The sequence below is a fragment of the Pinus tabuliformis genome, chromosome 9 (assembly GCF_031772625.1).
Source record: "Pinus tabuliformis cultivar Carrire ecotype Pingquan chromosome 9, CPIR1, whole genome shotgun sequence".
In the NCBI taxonomy this organism is placed as follows: domain Eukaryota; kingdom Viridiplantae; phylum Streptophyta; class Pinopsida; order Pinales; family Pinaceae; genus Pinus; species Pinus tabuliformis.
This window is the reverse complement of record NC_142307.1, coordinates 689,596,891-689,618,375: the sequence shown is the minus strand read 5'-3', so window position 1 is coordinate 689,618,375 and position 21,485 is coordinate 689,596,891. Positions and strand designations below refer to the sequence as shown.

General features: G+C 38.0%; 1 protein-coding gene across 4 annotated transcripts in view; it reads left to right on the top strand.

Moving 5' to 3' along the window:
* The window catches only part of LOC149150532 (ribonuclease J-like), a 318,852-nt gene that overhangs the window by 8,594 nt on the left and 288,773 nt on the right, over nucleotides 1-21,485 (top strand). For 3 of the 4 annotated variants that reach the window (XM_089437865.1, XM_089437863.1, XM_089437864.1), the window contains exon 2: nucleotides 7,744-7,972. In XM_089437865.1, coding sequence (XP_089293991.1) covers nucleotides 7,744-7,972 — 229 coding nt within the window. Of the gene's footprint in view, nucleotides 1-7,743; nucleotides 7,973-21,485 lie in introns of those variants that run through there. The other variant, XM_089437866.1, reaches the window with a different exon arrangement.

The window sequence follows — 21,485 nt, the reverse complement described above, 5'->3', positions numbered from 1 at the left end:
GCATTGTCTAAACTATTTTCCTGCTAGGAACTATTTTTTCTATCATAATAAAAGACTTTGGGGTGCACTTCAAGGTGTTCTTGCTTATTGGTTTGTGGTATGTGCTGATTACTGACATCTCTATGTTGTGCTAAATATTGGTAAGGTCTGTTTTTTCATTAGATGGAGATAAAATCATATTATTGATAGTTTTGGGCTAATCTTAGGTGGTTTGATTCTCCATGTGATCTAACAGATTATTTTTTGAGATAAATACATATTGTTTTTAGGTACTTTAGTCCTTGGCCTCGAAGTTTACAAACTTGGGCAAGAATCACTGTTGCTTGGATATCTAGTTTTTTATATGGTGGATTTAATCTTCGCTTGGGCTATACTGAATTATCAAATTTTTTGAAGCATTTTAGTCATTCTTCTAAGTAAAAAATATTGAAAAAATTATTTTCTAAATATCCATTTAAAAACCCATGTATATTTTGTAAATTAAATTGTAATTTATTTTTTCTAACTTGGGTTGGGGTTTTAGATCTATTTTGTATATATTTGGGTTTGGGTGTTTTTATTTTCATTTTTTGCAGGTTGGATCAAGGGATCAAGTGAGAGAAGAGCTAGATCTAGGCCCTTGAGGGTAAGATCTAGTCTCTAGACAATTTTGCAGGGCCATTTACTGAAGATTTGACAACAAAATTCAGATCTGGAAATTTTCGAGACACGGGTTTTCAATTTTTGGCCTCCTCTTGCCATTTCAACCCTCGATCTATCATTTTAGCCCTTTTATCCCCACAAATTGGTTTTCCTTAGCCTTGTTCTCCAATTCTTGGCCTCTTTTGCCCCAAAATTGACCCGAAACCCTAAGCTGAAGTTTTAAGGCTAAATACTTGGCGGTTTTGCAGGATTAAGGTCTCAAAATTCATATCTAGCAAGCGGCAAGGTAATCCCAAAATTTCAACGATTTTCAACAGTGGGATCTTCAAGGCCTTGGGCCTAGGGTTTGACCTCCAAACCCTCATTTTGCTTCAGTTTCATTACAACAGTTAAATCACAAATAATTAGGCCCTAAAATCAAATTCTATATGGTCAAAATTGTTTAGAATTGCAAAATCTTCGTTTTCACAATTTTTTGCCACTTGGGCATCTCTAATTTGACCTAGATCTGACATTTTAGCTCGTTGGAAATTTTTTGCATAACTATAAAAAATAAGGTCTGAACATTTCTGAATCACATCCTAATTAAAGTCTAAAAAATCTGAATTTCATTTTTTTTTGGCAAACTTACTATGCTTAGACATTGTGGGGATTATTTGTAGTATTTTCAGTGTGATGATCTGTCATTAATATATGGCTGTCATAAACGTATCAGTTCTGAAAATTGTTGAATCAAACTCTCCTAAAGCCCTCAAATTGAAAATTTTCAAGTTTTAGTGTATTTTGCCATTTATGGAAATATTGGTTATCTATTTTTGGCAATTTTATCTTGCTGATCTGTCACTGTTTCACTGCTGAAATAAGTATATCAGATCTGAAATTTTCTTAGTCAAGCCCTAAAAAAATCCTAAAAATTGATTTTCTTCAAGTTTGGCAATTTTTACTATTTTTAGGCATTTTTGGGCATTGGTGCTGACATCACTATTTGCTGATCTGTGGGTTAACTTACTGTTGCAATTTATACTTCAGATCTGAAATTTTGCTGAAAGATACATCTTGAGAAGGCTAACATACATAATTTTCTAAGTTGGCATATTTTTGTGATTTTGGGCAAGCATAAACATTGTTGGTTTAGCATTTTCTTGTTGCTGTTATAACATTGATCAAGTCTGAATTTTCTGAATATTTATTGTTGAGATACATCTGAAATTGGCTAATCTCATCGATCTCATAGCTTGGCATAACATCTTGTGTTAATTGGTGAATCGGTTGCTTGAAGTTAACACATGTACCTCTTGAAGCTTATCTTGTTTAAGATTGCATTATAACATTGTCAAGTACTTTTAAGATAAATCTCACATAAGTACTTAAATAATTTAACCAATCTTAATCCAAGATAACAATCACTCATAATATCTTGCATGTCGCACAGGTTAGTCAATCATACGAGCAACGGGTGTCCATTCGGTCATTTGGTTCCAAGAAGCAAGAATTTGTGACTCCATTAAGGCACTAGTCTCTAATTTGATCATAATCTTGCTTGATTTCAACCAAGTGGCTAAGCTACTCATCCGTGTCTCCCAAGTAAGTTGATTTTCAACTTGCTTTCCTTCACTTCATTCCATAGGGACTACCCCCCATACCCTGTTGTTGGGAGATATCTAGAATGTAGTGGACGGGGATCAGAGTGACAACCCCCGTCCTGAGTGTTGTTGTGGTGCCTGTACAATCCGGGCGACAACAAGCCCCATAGCTTAGAGCATTGTTTTCAGACTCTAGAGGCCATTTAGAGCCTCATTGATTATGTATTTTGTTGCTGATATGTATTGCACTCGGTGCCATTTTGATATATTCACCTTTACATAGTATATAAATGAGCAAACCTTGCATATTTTGTCTCTATTGGTTTGGAATCATGGTTTTAAATCTTAAAAATAGTTTTTTTATTAAAAGCTAATTATTTCATGTATTTTTTTAAAGTCTGGTTCATTGAGATCTGACTAGTCCCGGTTTTTAAAACTATGATGGATATATGGCTCAGCCTTCTCTTACTGGTTCCTTTTTTTGTTATGTTGATGGTGGTGGGGAGCAGAAGAAGAAGAAGTGATGTAGATGATGAAGAAGTGGGTAGTGTTGGATTAGGAAACCCTGGAGAGGAGGAGTACCAAGAGGAAGAGTAGTGGGATGATAATGAGAGTGGAGATGATGATGGAAAGAAAACCAAGGTAGACCAAACTCCCTTGTGGAAATATTTTACTAGGATTTCAGGAGGGAAAGGGGGTGGAACCACTAAATTTACATGCCCCCATTGCAAAATCACTTACATAAGTTCATATACCTGTTCTAGAAAGCAAAAAAATGGCATGGGATGAAACTAAGCAAATAGGAATCAAAACCTATGTAAGTGTGTCAACACAACAAAGAGCCAAATACATAAGGAAAGAGGAAGAATCCCAATACAAATCTAAAAGATCAAAGGGTAATTTTGAACATGACACCACTAGACCACCTAGAGCAAGAACTCGATCAACATCCACCCATGGTAGTGGATACGAAGCCACAGGCACAAACATCTCTTTAAGGTGTAAAACCATATCAAAATTCCTTGACCAAGGGTGTAGGGATGACGTGGATACAAAAATTTTCCGGTTTCTCTTTTCTTGTGGGATACCATTCAATGTTCTTTGCTCACCTTATTGGCATGAAATGATTCCGTTGTCAATGATGCCCTTAAAGGATACAAGAGCCTTGGGTATGACAAAGCTAGAATCGTGGGACTTGATCGTGAAAAAGCCAAAATAACAAATGCTTTGGGTAAATTCACAAATGCTTGGAATGAATATGGGGTATCCATTGTATCTGATGGTTGGACAAATGCAAAATGCAAGCCATTGATAAATGTTCTTGGTGTGTCTGGTACTGGTGCAACCTTCCTTTAGTCACACAATTACTTAGAAAAGTTCAAGATCGCCATCAACATTGCACCATTAATTCAAACAATTGAAAGTATTGGGCCATACAATGTCATCCAAGTCATCACTGGTAATGCTTCTAATTGTAAGGCAACAAGAGCAATCATTGATGATAAATACCCCAACATATTTTGGTCTGGGTGTCTGGTTCACATAATGAACCTTTTGATGCATGACATTATTAAGATGAAGAAACCTCAATACAGATGGATTGGTGAATTGTACAAGGGAGGCAAGGAAATGATAAAATTTATTACCAATCATAGCAATGCCCATGACCTTTTCCACAATCACTCAAGGTTGGAGCTATTGAAGCTTGCAAAGACTAGATTTTCTAGCTATTACCTCACCTTCAGGCACCTTTTGAAGGTAATAGAGACATTGGCTAGCATGGTATCAAGTCCACATTGGCAGGTATTAAAGGACAGGGCTGCAACCACAACTGACAGGGAGGTGGAGGACACCACTCTTGATGGTTTGTTTTGGGCAAGTGTGAGGGATGTTTTTCAATACACCAAGCCCATTTAAAGCATGATTCGTTTTGCAGATACAAATGCACTAGTGATTGGGGAGGTGTATGAGCAAATAGATAACATGTTGGGGTAGATAAAAGATATTGTTAAGCCGAAATATCCCATCTTGTATGGTCATATTCACAAATATGTGTGCATGGCGGGATAAACTTAATGTTCCACTACATGCCTTGGCGTATATCCTTATGCCAACATACTACTCTCCATTGTGGCTGGGCAAACGTGCACCTGGGGGTGTTGATTAGGATCAAACCCCATACAGATCCAGAGGTACAAGTTGGGTATATGGCAACATTAGACAAGCTGGTCCCTGACAGGGAGGAGTGTGCTAGATTGTGTGGAGAATTAGGCAAATACTTCAGTCAAATTGGAGTGTTTGGTTCTTTGCATGCAATCGAAGATAGGGACAGAATGAATCTTGTTGAATGGTGGAACATGTATGGCTCTGGGGGACCTTTGGCAAAATTGGCAATAAAAGTGCTTTCACAGGTCGTTAATACTTCTTCTGCAGAGAGGTGTTGGAGCACCTATAACTTCATCCATAATGTGAGAAGAAACTGCCTCAATGAAAACCGGGCAGAAAGCTTGGTTTTTGTGCACTACAACTTGAGGTTGTTGACACATTATTGTGAGCGAGCTCGCGCTAATAGATCATATATGACTTGGGACAACAACCTAAAGGAGGATAATTTGGAGGATGGAGCTATACATTTAGAAGAATTGGAAGCAGAGCTTTTGAAAGATGATGAAGAAGCAACTACGACAATAGCAACCATGCCACCCCCATCATCCACTAGCAGTGTTGAAGTTGCACGGTTGTTGCCACCTCCATCTGCAACATTGTGTGGTGGTCATGTGCCTTCTGGTTCTGGACGTGGTTGTCCCACTATGCGAGAGGAGACTCCCATTGCTCATGGATCCTTGAAGAAACTAGAAGTTTCTTGTGGAAAGAAGAAATTTTAGAGTATAGATTTACATGTCTTTTCTAGTTTGTACTTTGTAGCACTTTTTATAACTATTGACTCTTTCATATTTATTATGGTATTTTCTGTAAACAATATATATGATAATTTAAGTTTGAAGTTTGAAGTTGGCATTTATAACTCATTGGTAATGAATTATGAATATGATGCTTCATGAAACGTTCCATTTCATGTTTGAAATTTTGATATTCTTTGTTATAGTTTGGTTACTCGTAATGGTTACAAGTACAACTTTAGTGATGACAAATGTTATATATGTTAGTCTTTGGTAGTAGCAGATAGGTGTTCTATGACGCTAAGAAACACATTTTCTCCAATAACAAAAAAAGGTTTCACGAGAAAACACCTCAATTAGATTAATTAGCCAATTATTAATATTTCCCTAAGTCTAACTTAGGAAAACTGGTTAATTAAATCAAATTAATTGAGGAAAATCGATTTTGCTCTAGAGACTTCCAGAAAAGTCACTTGATGGGGTCAAGATGATCTTAGCCATTGATTGTGATTAGATCATGGCCATTGATTTCTCAACGAGAGATTATAAGAGCAAGTTGATGGGGTTTGCAGAGACACTTGAGTAGTTGCAACGACTTATCAAGTTGCATCGAATTAGCAAGGGCATAGTTGAAGCAGAGGAAGACACCAACAACGGGGTTTTAACAAAGATTTGGGAGAAGAATTCTGGAGAATATTTCCACAGTGATTTCCAGTTTCTAGAGGCAGGAAGGAGATCGATTTTATCTGCAGAAAGGGAGGTTGAATCAGTGGTGTGAGTTAGCCAGTCAGCTAGTGCGAGTTGCAGATAGGAGCTTGTTTCAGTGTGCTAGTGCCAGATCTATTGCTCTGAGGAAGAGCGAGTGGGTCAAGCAAAGTATTGGAGGCAGTGTTACTTCCAGGAAGTGATTTCCAGAGGTTGAGCGAATTTCCCTTAGAAGCCAGTGCACATTTCCAGTTAGCAGTGCGAATTGCCAAGAGGAGTGTGAGTAGGCTAGGAGGAGGCCGATTTGATTTGCAGAGGATACTGTGCGTTTCTAGATTATTTTGCCATAGCTTTGCCATTATCAAGCAAGCATCTGTACTCTCAAATTGCTGAAGATTAATAATAATAAACCCCTCATCTGCTGAACTAGTTTTCCCCACACTGGGGTTTTTCCAGGGACTATTATCCAAAAATGTTGGTGTCCATAATTTTGTGTGTGCATTATTTTCTTCCTTCCTAAATTTTTATTTGTGAATATTGCAGTAGTGAATTAATCGTTATTTTTCGTAATAATTTCTGAAGACAAATAAACTGCATAGGTTAGAAGATTAATTTCTGGTTGCTGCAATAAAGGAAATTTCACAATATATTGAATTTTGAAACTTTGAAACTTTAAGGCTGATGAAAATTGAGATGTTGCAACTTGTGGACCTATGGTTGACGAAGTATAACTTATTAACTGCTAGATGAATGATGTTATATGGTTTAATCCATGTTTTTATGTTTTTATCACTAATTCATCATTCTATATGCTTTTGTTGACATATATGCATCAAAATATTAAAAATATATATATTGTATAAAATTCGCTCCCAAAATCGCTCTCAACCTGGGAGCTTTTGAAAATGTCGCTCCCTGGTCCTGCTCCCAAGCAGCCTTGGTCTAATGATTTATAGATGTATCATTGTATTTAGTAATGAGAAAAACAATGATTTACCTATTTACATTTGAAGTTGTAATCTTGTATTATGTTGATTTGTGATTAACTATTATTAAGAAAAGTTTTTTGCCCTCTATATTTAGAGACATTCCCCTTGTTTTGACTTGTGCAGTCCCCTGCACCATCCCCTAAAATTTGAGCTATCTCTCAATCCATCCTTTGAACTCATTTTTGTTGCCCCCTCTACACTCATCCCCAAACCTTTGGCAAAACAGAGGATTCTATCAACGATATACACATATTCTGAACTTCAAAGTAACAATCTGCCTCAACTGTTGCCAAATTCTATTTATTGGATGTTTCTTTTAAAAATAAAGAATGTTGCAACACATAATTGGCAATCCTATTGCATAACCATCAGAATAAACGCAAATAACATTCTGGGAAAAATCATTGGATTTTTTGCCTCGTATAGTTGGACTAAAACTTGCAACATGCTGTATGTAGCTCCTTGACTTCAGATGCTACTCTATGCCACTATCTCCACAATGTCTTTACAAATATCATTACAGCAATGCCATAACTTCCACGGTGCTCTTTTCTTAACACAGGTCATATTTTTAAGGATGCCATTACGTCATAAATAATCTAGCTTGTAACCCTTAAACAAAAAGATCTGTTACAAAGAATCTAGATTATTCTACATGTCATCATCCTAAAATGGTTTTTGTAGCTATCATACAGTTGCACCTCTTGTGTTTATTGCTGTCTTCTTCTTTATAGCATGCACACTCCCTCTTCCCCCTCTGATTTGAAAAATGTGTGCCCATGTTAGATTGCCTAATTTATAGTTGATGAAGATGTTCATGCTTTTATTTCTTCTGCTTGTTTCATCCCTTGAAATTTACCAATTTGATTATGATATTTTTGGTGTAAGAGATGCTTACTAATCAAGTCTGTGTCTTTCTCCTAGATTCACAACATCATAATAAATCTCGAAAAAGTTCTAGGAGCCTTGAAGGTCCTCGAAGGAGCATTGAGGATGGAGTACATCGTAAATTGGAGCAGTTCCATGAAGGATCTGAAGGCCCACCTTTACGCGTTTTGCCATTAGGAGGTCTGGGGGAAATAGGGATGAATTGTATGCTTGTAGGTCATTATGATCGGTATATTATTGTGGATGCTGGCCTGATGTTTCCAGAGTATGTTTTCTGACCATGTCCTTATAATTGTAAACCAATGATATGGCTATCAGTTAATGCCAAATTGTCAGGAATAACTTTGTTATTGTGAAATTCATATTAAATATAAAAATGCATTGAGCAAGAGCCATCTAAGTTCTCTATTATTGTTTTATTGCTTTTATCCAAGACCATTCATATTGTCAGATTTATTGCAAGTACTATTTTGTGCAATACAATATTTCTGAATAGATGCAATGTCATGACTGCTACAAACTACTTAGTATTCCATGTTCATCATGTTTAATTTTCTGTGAAAATTTAATGCATGTGTGTTGAAGTTACACTATGTTGGTTTAGGTAATTTATCCCTTTGTTTGTGAGCGGATACTATATGTATGAATAAAATATTAATATAATAATAATAAGGAATAGTTGATTAAGTAGTAATTAGTTAATCAGGAGACATGTCCCTAAGGACATGACCATTCATGAAAGGGTACCTGCCTAGGTATTTAAAGCAGATCCTCATTTGTAACTCAATCATCTCACTTGTATTCAAATATTCTTTTATAATATATTATTGTCCTATCATGGATGTTTATATATTTTAGAGCTTTTGAAATAGTCTGCTGCGTATACGAACTTTGTTCGTTACATTGGTATCAAAGTTGTTCGATCTTCTAGCCGCTCCACCGCTGCGCAAAGCCAGTCTGATCCAACCCTTGGCCATCAAACATTTCATCAACCTTGTCGTCGTGAAATTAAGTGTTTCACTGTATAGAGTTGGAGCTTCTCCAGTGGCACATCGTTATTCAGACCCTTGGTCATTAAAAAAGAAAAAAAAAGAATTTATGGGTGACCTCCTGGGAAGTCCTGGTTACCGGGTGCAAGCCCCGGAAGTGATGATTGATGCTATGTGATTCGTTCTCCACATTTCACTAGTTTCAATCCCACTTCTTCACCCCTGTGAGCATCACCCGATGCAATGAGTGCTAAGTGAACTATTCAAAAAAAGTCATGAGAAATTAGTCAGTTACGACTACCTCTCATGGAAATGGTCATACGTTTGAATGACTTACTTAACGCAGTTGAATCCCAAAAATGATATCTAATATAATGCACTGCGTAAATCCCCCATACTTAAAAAAAGAAGAAGAAGAAGTTAAATTGGGAAAAAAAAAAGTAAATATATATATATATAATATATTTAAATAATAAAAAATAAGAAATAAAAATTATAAAAAAATAATAATTCAAATAAAAGAAGAAAAAAAACATTATACATATATAAAAAAATTAAAAAAATTATACATATAGAGAATATATCTAAAGAAAAAAATCAGGGAAAAAAATTATAAAAAATAAATAATTGAAAAAAAATAAAAATAAAAAAGAGTATTAAAAAAGAAGAAGAAGGTATATCTAAAAAAATAAAATTGAAAGATATTTAAAAAAAGGAAGAAAAAAAATAGAATATATAAAAAAAATATGAAAAAGAAATATTTTTATTTTATAACAAAAATAAATAAATATAAAAGTCATATAAACAAAAAAAGAAAAGAAAAGAAAAAACACACTGCATCACAACGTGCGCTCTGCCCCCGCCACGGTACGCCGTTGAAGCCCTACCATGTCGCCTCCATTGTCGTTGTCTGAATCCAACAACCACTGTGATCTCGTCCCTCGTTTCGCACCAACGACCTCTGCTCGTGCCCCTGCCAACGCTCTTGTCTTCCGCAACCATCGTCCACAACCTGTTGTCATCGCTATGACTGTATATTCAACCCGCCACTGCTATCGCAATCCATACAACACTTACCGCCGCATTCCCTTGTTTCAGACGCCAAGACAACAAATAGTCGCATGTCTTTTGTTTGACTGTGTTATCACTTTACTCTTACGCCACGACCGCCTATCCATCATTGCAGAGGAATTCTAGACACCATCCGTGCAACAATTTTGAAGGCTGCAAAACATTAAACCGAAAATCGTCAACCTAGGGGTCGTGTCTCATCCAATCTCGCCACTATTTCAGGTTAATACGGATTAAAGGTTGAAAATTGCATGCACCGATAGTGAGGGTTTTCAAGCGACCCTTTCTTCTGATTTTAAAGCCATTTTCTATTTGGTGCTCTGCTGATACACCTCTACATTCTCTGTTGGGGCTCCACGAGCAAGTTTATGCCATACTAATGTGATACAAAATATCTAGAGTGGTTTCCATCACACCATAAGAGTCGTGATTAAAGAAAGAAAGAGGACATGATGAATCCAATAAATAAATAATAATTTAAATGCCTTAAATTTAATTTAAGTAAAAGTTATTACATAAACTATATAAAAGAATTAAAAATAATTGTGAAAAAAAGGGGGTTATTATTAGGGTGACTAGAAATTTATGTGGCCAAATACTCACTAAAAGACGAGTGAAGAAAAAACAAAAAGATGGCCTCCACAAGTAGTGGTTTTTTTTCAAAATGCCTGTTTTGTTCAGAGGGATATTCTAATTGTCAAGAGTCATTCCGAAATCAAAATGTGGTTTGCAGAAAATGTTACCAAACTTTTACCTTAGTCGAATCTCTACGTGATGCACAAAAACTGTTAAAATTGGCAACTAGGACCAAACTCCATGTGGGTCATCTTATTAATCGCAGCTGATATTTTTCTTGGATCCCTCTCATCGAGAGGTGTAGGATTGATCTAAAGATCATCCGATTCCGATAAGTATTCATGGAGATATGAATTTATTTGTGTTATGGGACTATTCGTCAAGGTCGGCCAACAACCAAATAAACCCCACATGTGCTCAAAGGCTCTACGCTGTCATCTCAGCCACAAGGAAGCTCTAATGCTGCCCTATGGAGAAGTACCTAGTCAAGCAGGGTAGCAACGTAAGCCCTCTAACGCAACCATGGTAGAAGCCTAAGTACCCTACATGGAGGAGAAAGAGTCCACCTACAACAGCGCTAATCCCTAGCCGCAACAAGAAAGGGAGATTCTAAGACATCGTGAAGGAGGTTGAGTTCATCAATGAAGGCTGAGTTAACTGCTGGAGCTGTAGTGACACTTTGGTGGAGGCCGAGAGACTGTCATGGATGCCGCAGGTTGTCTTGAGGGCCGAAGGCATAGTTTTATGGGGCTATAACCCTTGGAAAGGGCTACCACAACAAGGGATAGGCTTGCTGTAGCAAGCCGCAGTCCCTATCACACCTACAGGTCTATGTTAGGAAGGCGTAAGGCTTGCTGGGGTATGACAAGCCAACGTGGGATGTAGGAGTGCTGAAGAAGGGTGACCGTAGCCTTGGTAGGGATGTTGCAGCTGATGCGTGAAGGCTGGTAGGACTGTCATTGATGCCCTAACTAGTCCATGACCACATTGTGAAGGTTGTCCGAATTGCTGTCCAACAATGCAACAAACAACAACATGATATGATATGATGTGACAACATTGTGGTGAATGCTGTAGCATGATGATGGGTATAGTGATGAAGTGTATCACAACACAATGGTGAGGTGCAACAGTATGATATGTTGCAGTAGCATGATGTATGCAACTGCAAGTTCATAGTGCTGCAATAGTATAGCACATTGGGACAATAGTATGGTACTTGGTGCAGCGAGTACACAAAGTAGCTATGGTGCAACAAGCACATGGGTGACAACATGGTGCAGTAATGGCACAAGGTACAATTGTGCTAAACATTGGGACAACAGTGACAGCATGGTGCAGCAGTGGCACTAAGTACAACAATGCCAAACATTGAGACAACAATGCAGTAGTATGATGTGTACAACATGGTCATAAGATCCAACATTGTGATGATGGGTGCAGCATAGTATAGCACGGTGAGGTGCAACATGATGACGAGATGCAACACAATGATAGGTGAAGGAGTCACCTTGGAGAATCAGTTGAAGCAGCATGTCTTCAACTGATCTCACGTATCATCTTCTTAGAGATGATCTATGCTCTTATCTAGATAAGTCAAAGTGTTGACTTCTGTTGTAAATGTACTATCTCTCTCTCTCTCTGTTGAACTATTGAAGAACATAAAAGAAGAATTGATCAAGGGTTTCCCCACATTGGGGTTTGTCCCTGGCTAGCACCACATCTTGTGTTCTCTTGTCTTGGCTTGTCTTCTGCGATTTATGTTTATGTTCTATTTGCAGTTTACTTTAATGCTGATGTGATTGCTAATCTGGAAAAGATATTGAGCTAACTGTGAAAATTGAAATAAATTGCTCTAAGCATAGAACATACCTAAAATTAACATGGTATCAGAGCTGAGGTGAAGACAATGCCCAAGCAAGAGTGAAAGAGCAATCACCGAAGACAGTTGGGAAAGGACAAAAGGATCAATGGATTTCTCATCCCTCTTCAAATTCACCAAGGGTGAAGTCGAAGCAAAGAATATTATCAGAATGGCGCAACGAAAGTTTCTGATGGCCTAAAGATCACTTCAATGGGAAGTCTGGATCTAAGGGTGGAAAGAAAGACAGATGCCTTGTTTGCAATAAGTTCGGCCATTATGCGAAGGAGTGTCCGAATGGCAGGAACACATCACTTGATGATGATAACAATCATTCCAGGGACATCTTCAATGATCAGAGGAATGACAGGTAATGCAGGTCATCAAGGAAATGGCTGACTCTTCAGAGAAAGCAAGGAACCCCAGGTATGAAGAATCAAATGTTGTTTCTGATAAGATAAAGAAGCGTTATCTTGTATTGGCCCTCTCCTTCAGATTCTATGGGAATCTGGCTTATTGATTATAGTGCTTCAAGGCACTTCATTGGATAGAAGGGTGCTCTCTCGAATTTGGTAAGAGATGGAAACAATCATGGGATTATACTTGGAGCCGATGCCACCTATCCCGGAAAGGGTGTAGGAAATGTTACCCCTCAATTGAATGAGGGTAACTCGATTCATTTACAGAATCTCTTTTATGTACCTGATCGCAAGAAGAACCTGGTGTCCATTTCGGTAATGGAAGTCAAAGGTTTTAGGGTGGCATTCATCGATGGAAAGGTACATGTTTGAAAATAGAATTTTCAAAGATGTTTTTTCTCATGGGTTCAGGGTTGGCAATTTGTATCAAGTTGCAGGATGGTCCATTGGGGATCATGTCAATTAACATATCTCATCTATAACACTGGAGGTCTACTTATTGGGCCCTACCCGATATGAGTCAGATGGTGACAGGGATGCCTGAATTCAAGAAGAGCATGAAGGTACATGTCTGAGATGTACCGATGCAAAATCTTACAAGGGGACCATTCCCCTCATGTAGCAGGTCCATAGGTTTGGAACAACTCGAGGAGTTTGAGATTCAGGAATCTCATGTATACAGGTGGAAGAAAGTCCTCTATGGCTTGAAGCCAAACATCCCGGGCGTAGTATGAGAGGATTGATAGCTATCTGATGAAACTGAGATTCACTAGGAGTGAAATCGATCCAAACCATTGCTCGAAGGTCGTGGATGATAGACCTCTCATACCGACACCTTTTGAGGACGACCTATTTCTGATAGGTGCAGACCCTCTCATTTGTAGAAGTAAGAGGGAGTTGGATTCCGGATGTGGAACGGTAAACTGCAAGCTCATGACTACCTCGAGGATCGTAACTTTCAAGAAGTTATATGGTAGTGATGTCGGACCAGATTTGGGAAATGCCTCTGAGTTTCATAAACTCATTCACATTGATGTTCTTGGTGAACTTCCATCTAGACATGTGTTTTGCAGTTAGCATGATGAGCTCATATATGGTTAAGCCTCACTGGATTGGTGCCAAGAATCTTCTGAGATATCTTGGGGGCACAATCTCTCATGAACTGAGATACATTGCCGGAAGTGTGAAGCTGCATGATTATTCGAATGCTGACTAGGCAGGCAGTGTGGAGGACCGCATGAGCACTTCTGAGTGTTGGTTCTCTTTGGATTTTGCTTCGATATCATGGATGAGTAGAAAGTAGGAGTTGATTGCTATAAGCACTGCCGAGACCGAATACGTAGCTACGAGTATGATCTCGTATGAAGGTGCCTGGTTGTGGAAGCTCTTCAGTGAGCTGTTTGTACACATGATGAATACCACCGTGATCTTCTGTGTCAACCAGGGGGGATTCGATTGTGGAGGAATCCATATTCTATGATTGCTCCACCAGATAGACATCAGATACTACCTTATCAGGGATATGGTACGTCGATGAGCAAGGAGGCTCCATTGCATTGAGACTGATGTACAAGTCGCAGACATTTTGTCAAAGCCCCAGGGAAAGGTCAAATTTGTGACTTTCCCGAACGACTTGGAGTCGTTGAGAGACCTTCTTATAAGGGTCCTGCATGTTGCATGCATTGAGCTTTGGGAGCTTCGGGGGGCTTGGGGTACTACTGGAGCAACACACGACCATAGGGCGACTCACCCTCCCCTAATGGTGCGCTGTGTACAGGGTGAATGGCTCAACCTTCCCCTGTGATACCCCGAGGCGACTTAGGGACAGGATGATTAGTTCTCCTATCGAGGCATCCTACCCATGCAGTTTGGGACTCATGGGAAGTACCTCTCATCTGATCAATGAGTAGGGAAATGGGGTTAGGGACCATAGTAGTACTATCGATGGACGCATTGTTGTATCTACCTTACTCCCTATGCCAGGATGACCTCCATTGATTTGGGATCAATGAAACTGATCTGGGATCAGTATGAGTGGTTTGAAACACTCTCTTGTGATATTGATTTGGGATCAATAAAACTGACTCCGGGTTAGTAGAGAATGGTATGAGACATTCTCGATCAATTCTTCTTCTTCATGGTTCAGCAGAGCAGAGCAGTGCAAGACATTGATGGCAGAGATAGTACAATTGGACATATGGATCAGCAGATGGAGTTCTCCCTAGTTGAGAGGGAGTGTTAAAATTGGAAACTAGGGCCAAACTCCATGTGGGTCATCTTATTAATGGCAACTGATATTTTTCTTGGATCCCTCTCATCGAGAGGTGTAGGATTGATCTAAAGATCATCTGATAAGTATTCATGGAGATATGAATTTATTTGTGTTATGGGACTATTCGTCAAGGTCGGCTAGCAACCAAATAAACCCCACATGTGCTCAACGTTTTAGTATAAATAGAGGTGCCTTAAAATTCATTTGGATACACTCACTTGGGATCTCTTCCTCTCTACTTGTCTTTGGATTTTGGTGGGAGGAGAGATCCTAAGGGAAAACGCTGCCTTAATGGAGAAAGGTTCTACGCTATCATAGGAGATGCCCTAGAAGGCTCTACGCTGTCATCTCAGCCACAAGGAAGCCCTAACGCTGCCCTATGGAGAAGTACGCAGTCAAGAAGGGCAACAACGTAAGCCCTCTAACGCAGCCATGGTAGAAGCCTAAGTACCCTACGTGGAGGAGAAAGAGTCCACCTACAACAGCCCTAATCCCTAGCCGCAACAAGAAAGGGAGATTCTAAGACAGCGTGAAGGAGGCTGAGTTCATCAATGAAGGCCGAGTTAACTGCTGGAGCTGTAGTGACACTTTGGTGGAGGCCGAGAGACTGTCATGGATGCCGAAGGCTGTCTTGAGGGCCGAAGGCATAGTTTTATGGGGCTATAACCCTTGGAAAGGGATACCACAACAAGGGATAGGCTTGCTGTAGCAAGCCGCAGTTCCTATCACACCTATAGGTCTACGTTAGGAGGGCGTAAGTCCTACTAGGGTATGACAAGCCAACGTGGGATGTAGGAGTGCTGAAGAAGGGTGACGGTAGCCTTGGTAGGGATGTTGCAACTGATGTGTGAAGGTTCGTAGGATTGATGCCCTAACCAGTCCATGACCACATTGTGAAGGTTGTCCGAATTGCTGTTGAGCAATGTAGCAAACAACAACATGATATGATATGATGTGACAACATTGTGGCGAATGCTGTAGCATGATGATGGGTATAGTGATGAAGTATATCACAGCACAATGGTGAGGTGCAACAATATGATATGTTGCAGCAGCATGATGTATGCAACCACAAGTTCATAGTGCTGCAATAGTATAGCACATTGGGACTGTAGTATGGTACTTGGTGCAACAATTACACAAAGTAGCTGTGTGCAGCAAGCACATGGGTGACAACATGGTGCAACAGTGGCACAAGGTACAACTGTGCTAAACACTGGGACAACAGCGACAACATGGTGCAGCAGTGGCACTAAGTACAACAGTGCCAAACACTGAGATAGCAGTGCAGCATGAGGTGCAACAGTATGATGTGTACAACATGGTTATAAGATCCAGCATTGTGATGATGGGTGCAGCATGGTGCAGCACGGTGAGGTGTAGGATGATGACGAGATGCAGCACAATGATTGGTGAAGGAGTCACCTTGGAGAATCAGTGGAAGCAACATGTCTTCAACTGATGATCTATGCTCTTATCTAGATAAGCCAAAGTGTTGACTTCTGTTGTAAATGTACTATCTCTCTCTCTCTCTCTCTCTGCTGAACTATTGAAGAACATAAAAGAAGAATTGATCAAGGGTTTCCCCACATTGGGGTTTGTCCCTGGCTAGTGCCACATCTTGTGTCCTCTTGTCTTGGCTTGTCTTCTGCGATTTATGTTTATGTTCTATCTGCAGTTTACTTTAACGCTGATGTGATTTCTAATCTAGAAAAGATATTGAGATAACCTTTAAAATTGAAATAAATTTCTCTAAGCATAGAACATTACTAAAATTAACAAAAACAATCAATCACAAGGGATATAGAACAATTAATGACAATATTTAAGCGACAACATGCAAATTTTAATAAGGAAACAAAGAAAATGGAATCCAAATTGCAAGTGGAATGCTCATCATCACTCCTACAAAACGACGTAATTGAGTGTTCCGAGAAAGTGCAGTTGGAAGATCAATAGAAAGACAAAATGGTCAAACTTCGGCAAAACAAGAAAGCATTACAATAGGAATATGAAGATCTTGCGGATATGCATTACAAAGAAGTAATGTAAAAGGACAAAGAAATTTCTCACCTGAAGGACCGCGTTGAAAAATTAGTTGCACAAGTCAAGAAGACTAAGGTCACAAAGAAGGAACTCAAGAAGCACCTATCTGAACAAGAAGAGGAAAATTTACGTTTAAAGAACCTTAATAAAAATTTATTAGAACAAATCAAAAGTTTAAAAGATGAAGAGAAAGATATTAAAGCTGAAGTCAACAATTCAGAAAACTAAGAACTGTCATGTCTAAGGAATCATAATCAAAACCTTCTTACGCAAATAAAGAAGCTTAAAAGTGACAAAAAGTCGCTAAAATTCAAGTTAGAACAACTTACTCAAGAAGAAGTATTGAAATCCCTAGTTGTAACAGTCCAAGTTGAAGATAAGGGAACAAACACTGGTCCAGTCAATATCACAATTCAAGAAGAGGATGAACCAGTTGAAGCGAATATGTACTCAGAAGTTGCAGTGCAAGCAATGAAAATTTCAAGTGAAGGTTTCACAATTAATCAAGCGACTTTTGTACCTGAAAGAAATCATATTCCTTCAATAAACCACAAAATTACCACAAACAAATTGAGAGATCACATCACAAGAACTCCTTATCGCCATCCAAATTATAAAAGCAAATATCTCAACCAAAAACAAGTGACTTATGTTCCCAAGAACGTCGATGTCTCCATAATTCAATCTTGTGATAAAAATCTATCTCAAGTTTTCAGTAACTGGAAGATTCCATAGAAGATTGATTTAGGATGGTCAAATCCCTTCTCAGTGCGACAATTTTGTTTTTCTTAAAAGATCCTATCATCTTGTATCAACGAAGATGACAACTCCAAGAATTCGAAGAGTTTCGAAAGATGTGAAAAGATTAAAAGAAAAAGAAACAGATGATACGCCTTGTCAACAATAAGCTTTGAGGACAAAGCTTTTTGAAGAGGAAGACAATGTTATGAATAAAATATAAATATAATAATAATAAGGAATAGTTGATTAAGTAGTAATTAATTAATCAAGGGACATGTCCCTAAGGACATGACCATTCATGAAAGGGTACCTGGCACCTGCCTAGGTATATAAAGCAGACCCTCATTTGTAACTCAATCATCTCATTTGTATTCAAATATTCTTTTATAATATATTATTGTCCTATCATGGATGTTTATATATTTCAGATCTTCTGAAGTAGTCTGCTGCTTATACGAACTTTGTTCGTTACACTATATTTTTCTATTATTATTTGTTGTATCTTTGAGTTCTATTGACCTATTGTGGTCATTAGTGAACACAAACATATTTTTCTTCCTTTCTGAGAACAACTATCCTTATCAGTGTAAATGCAAGTAATAAAACTTGTATTTCAACAGTGTTTTTCCAGTTTACCTTCAAAAGGCCATGCAAAACTTGATCACTCTTTTCCCTTAATCAACGATTTGCATCTTTGCAAAAAGTTGTGAGGTTTTATTTGTCACAGCCAAGGCTATGAATTTAGTGGAAGAAACCATAGAGAGGGTAGCAATGAAGATGGTGATTAATTGTAGCTAGTCACTTTCTTCCTTTGGAAACTGTAACCTTAACTACCAAATTCAGTTGAAACTAGCCAACTAGTATGGAAATTTAGTTTGTCTAGCAAATTATTTGATGTAGTTCGGTTTGTTGGTCATATAAAATCCATCCAATTTCGAAATTTGGAGCTTCAGTTGAAAATGAAAGAGCATTTCTGCTGTTGCATGATTACTATTCCTCTAGTCTGATCACCAAAACAGGGAGCAACACATTTGCCTCTTCATTATACATTGCCAAGGAGTGCTCAGTGAATTAAACATCGCTGGTGTTACTTGCTCATATACACATGGCGGTCAATAGGGACCCATTGCCCAATGGACATGGACACCAAGAATTTTTTTGTAGAAGATCAGAAGTATAGCAGGGCATTTGTCCCCCTTTCTCTATTACTCTCAAATTCCTCTATGGGGGAATTGTAATAAATGTCACTAGCATGATGAACTTATGTAACATGCGTAGGCATCTTGGGACCTGGTTAATAAGTGAGTCCACGCTAAAGTGTTTTTTTCACTTGACTAATTTTTTCGCTCTTCAGTGATAAATAACTAGTCGAGTTTTTTCTCTCAATACCTATAAAGCTGGAGTGCAGCTTAATAACTGAGCCTTGGGTGTGTCCTAATGTCTAAGGTCAATGTATATTACCATGCTAGGTCATATGTAGAATCTCACGGAATTTGGATAATATTGGAACATGCAGCACAATGATAGGTGAAGGAGTCACCTTAGATAATATTTAATTAATTAAAATTTCTTGCAGGAAGAGTTTTTTAATTAATTTCCTATGTAAGGTTGTCAATAAGTGGTTTAGGATATGTTGGCGGAATGTGAGAGCTTGAAATTCATGCTCAGAACGCCAACATTATCCTATGACTAACTTTGGGGTTAAAAAATGACTATATCCCCTTGAAAATCCACTTTCTCCAATGTGAGTGGCAAAAAGGACAAGAAAATACAAAAAATTAATAAGTGGTGGACACATTAAATATTTTTCCAAGTCAAAAGAGAACTTGAGTTATGTGGCATTGAAAGTCAAGTCTAAAGATGAGTTGGAGGCCAACTTAGTAGGTCAAATTGGCTCTTTAGTGAAGGTTGGGTTAGTGGGCCTGTTGCACCTATTTTGTCACAAGTCTAAGGAAACAGTTGTACAAGAGTTTTCAACATTCAGAATCATTAGCCAACCAGTTCTTATGTCATTGTAAACCCAATTTCTGCAAGTTGTAATGTAAATGATGCTAGTACGATCGTTTTATTATGTAACAACCTAGGTAAGCCTATGATTTTGGCGACGAATTTCATCCTAAGAGGTTTTTCGTCTCACCACATTGAGTGTTTCTAAACATGAATAATCGGCAGAGTTTTTCCCTCCCAACATAAACCCCAAAGCTAGGGTGGAATTTGTTGACAAAGTCTTAGGTGAGTCCTAGTGTTCTTAGTCGAGTCTATTGTAAAAGTGTTTTGGAATAATTTAAGCTATTTGGCTGAATTATTTTATTATAGATCACTTGGTCTACTGGATCATATTGTATCGCAAAATTGGGTAGATATTATGAGGGTCCACAATAAACGGGTATTCCCCCTTTGAGGGTTGAATTTGTAATTATCTGATGTAAAAATATTTTAGTGCATGGTCTCTCGCAATCAGACACCATGGCTAAGGTATTTGAGGATAGAAAAAATAATTAATCCTCTTTTGTGTCAATTAATTAATTTTTCTAGCAAAAATAAAATTAAATTCTAAGCTAGAAAATTTATTAATTTAGAGTCGAAAAAATAATTTTAGAGAAAAAATAAGCCCTTGGACCTTGGTAGTTAAGTCAAAGTCAAAATTTTTGAGGAAATTAATCCAAAAAATCAATTTTTGGAAAAGTGGGTTTTATGAGAAATTTAAAATTTAGTCAAAAATAAATATTTTCAACATCAGAGATTAAAATATGGTCAAATATTTATCGACTGTCGAGATTATTTTGACAAGGATGAAGCCAACTAGCCGTTATTTTCCACTTGGAGGATTCATTTATAAATTAGAAGCCATTTGCTTCTAAAGTCAGGATGAAAACTCTGACTTTGGTCGATGTAACTTGAAATTTCATAATAAAATACTTTGGGGTTTAGTTCATGGTGTTCTTTGTTCGATGATTTGTGGTATGTGCTTTCCTATATTGTGCTTAAAATTTTATAAGCTTGTTTATTAATTAGATGGTGATAAGAACATTCTATTTGTAGATTTTGGGTCTATCTTAGGTGATCTAATTCGCCATATGTTTAACAAGTTTTCTTGAAGAAAATATAGAGAGTTTGCAAGTTCCCCAACCTTTGGGCTCCAAGTTCATAGACTTTGGAGGAGAGCCGACCTTGTTTGGCCTTAGAGAATTTTGTTTGGTTTTCTTACTTCACTAAGGCTGTGGGCAATACCATAACTTTCAAAACACATTTGATCTATTGTCACTATTCATCATTAAAAAAATTGTTTCTTAAAATATACTTTTTATTTTCAAGCATTGTACATTTGTAAATATATTTGTAAATTATTTTTTGTAGAATAATTTTTGTAAATAAAATTTTCTAACCCTTGTTTTGCAGCTAACTAGGGTTTGGGTTTTATTTCAAACTTTTGTATATATTGGGGTTTTGGGTATTTTCGTTTTTCATTTGTGCATGTGAGTTTCAAGAAGATTTGTTAGGGTTTGAGCTAGATCTAGGCCCTTGAGGGTAAGATCTAGTCTCTAGAAATTTTTGCAGGGCCAGCATGAAGAAATTTTGCTGTGAAACTGAGCAATATTGATGATCTGAAGCAAATCAAAATTTTGGCAAGGGTTTCAAATTTTTTTAGGGCCTCCAAGATCAGTGTCCTCCCTCTAGCTTAGCTGCTGCCCTTGTTTACCCTTCCTTGGCTGGCCGTAGGCTTGAAAATGCCTCTAAGGCCTTGCCGTGAGCCTTTTTCCCTTGTTGTGGGCATTTCCAAGCCTCTTAGGCATGGCTGCAGG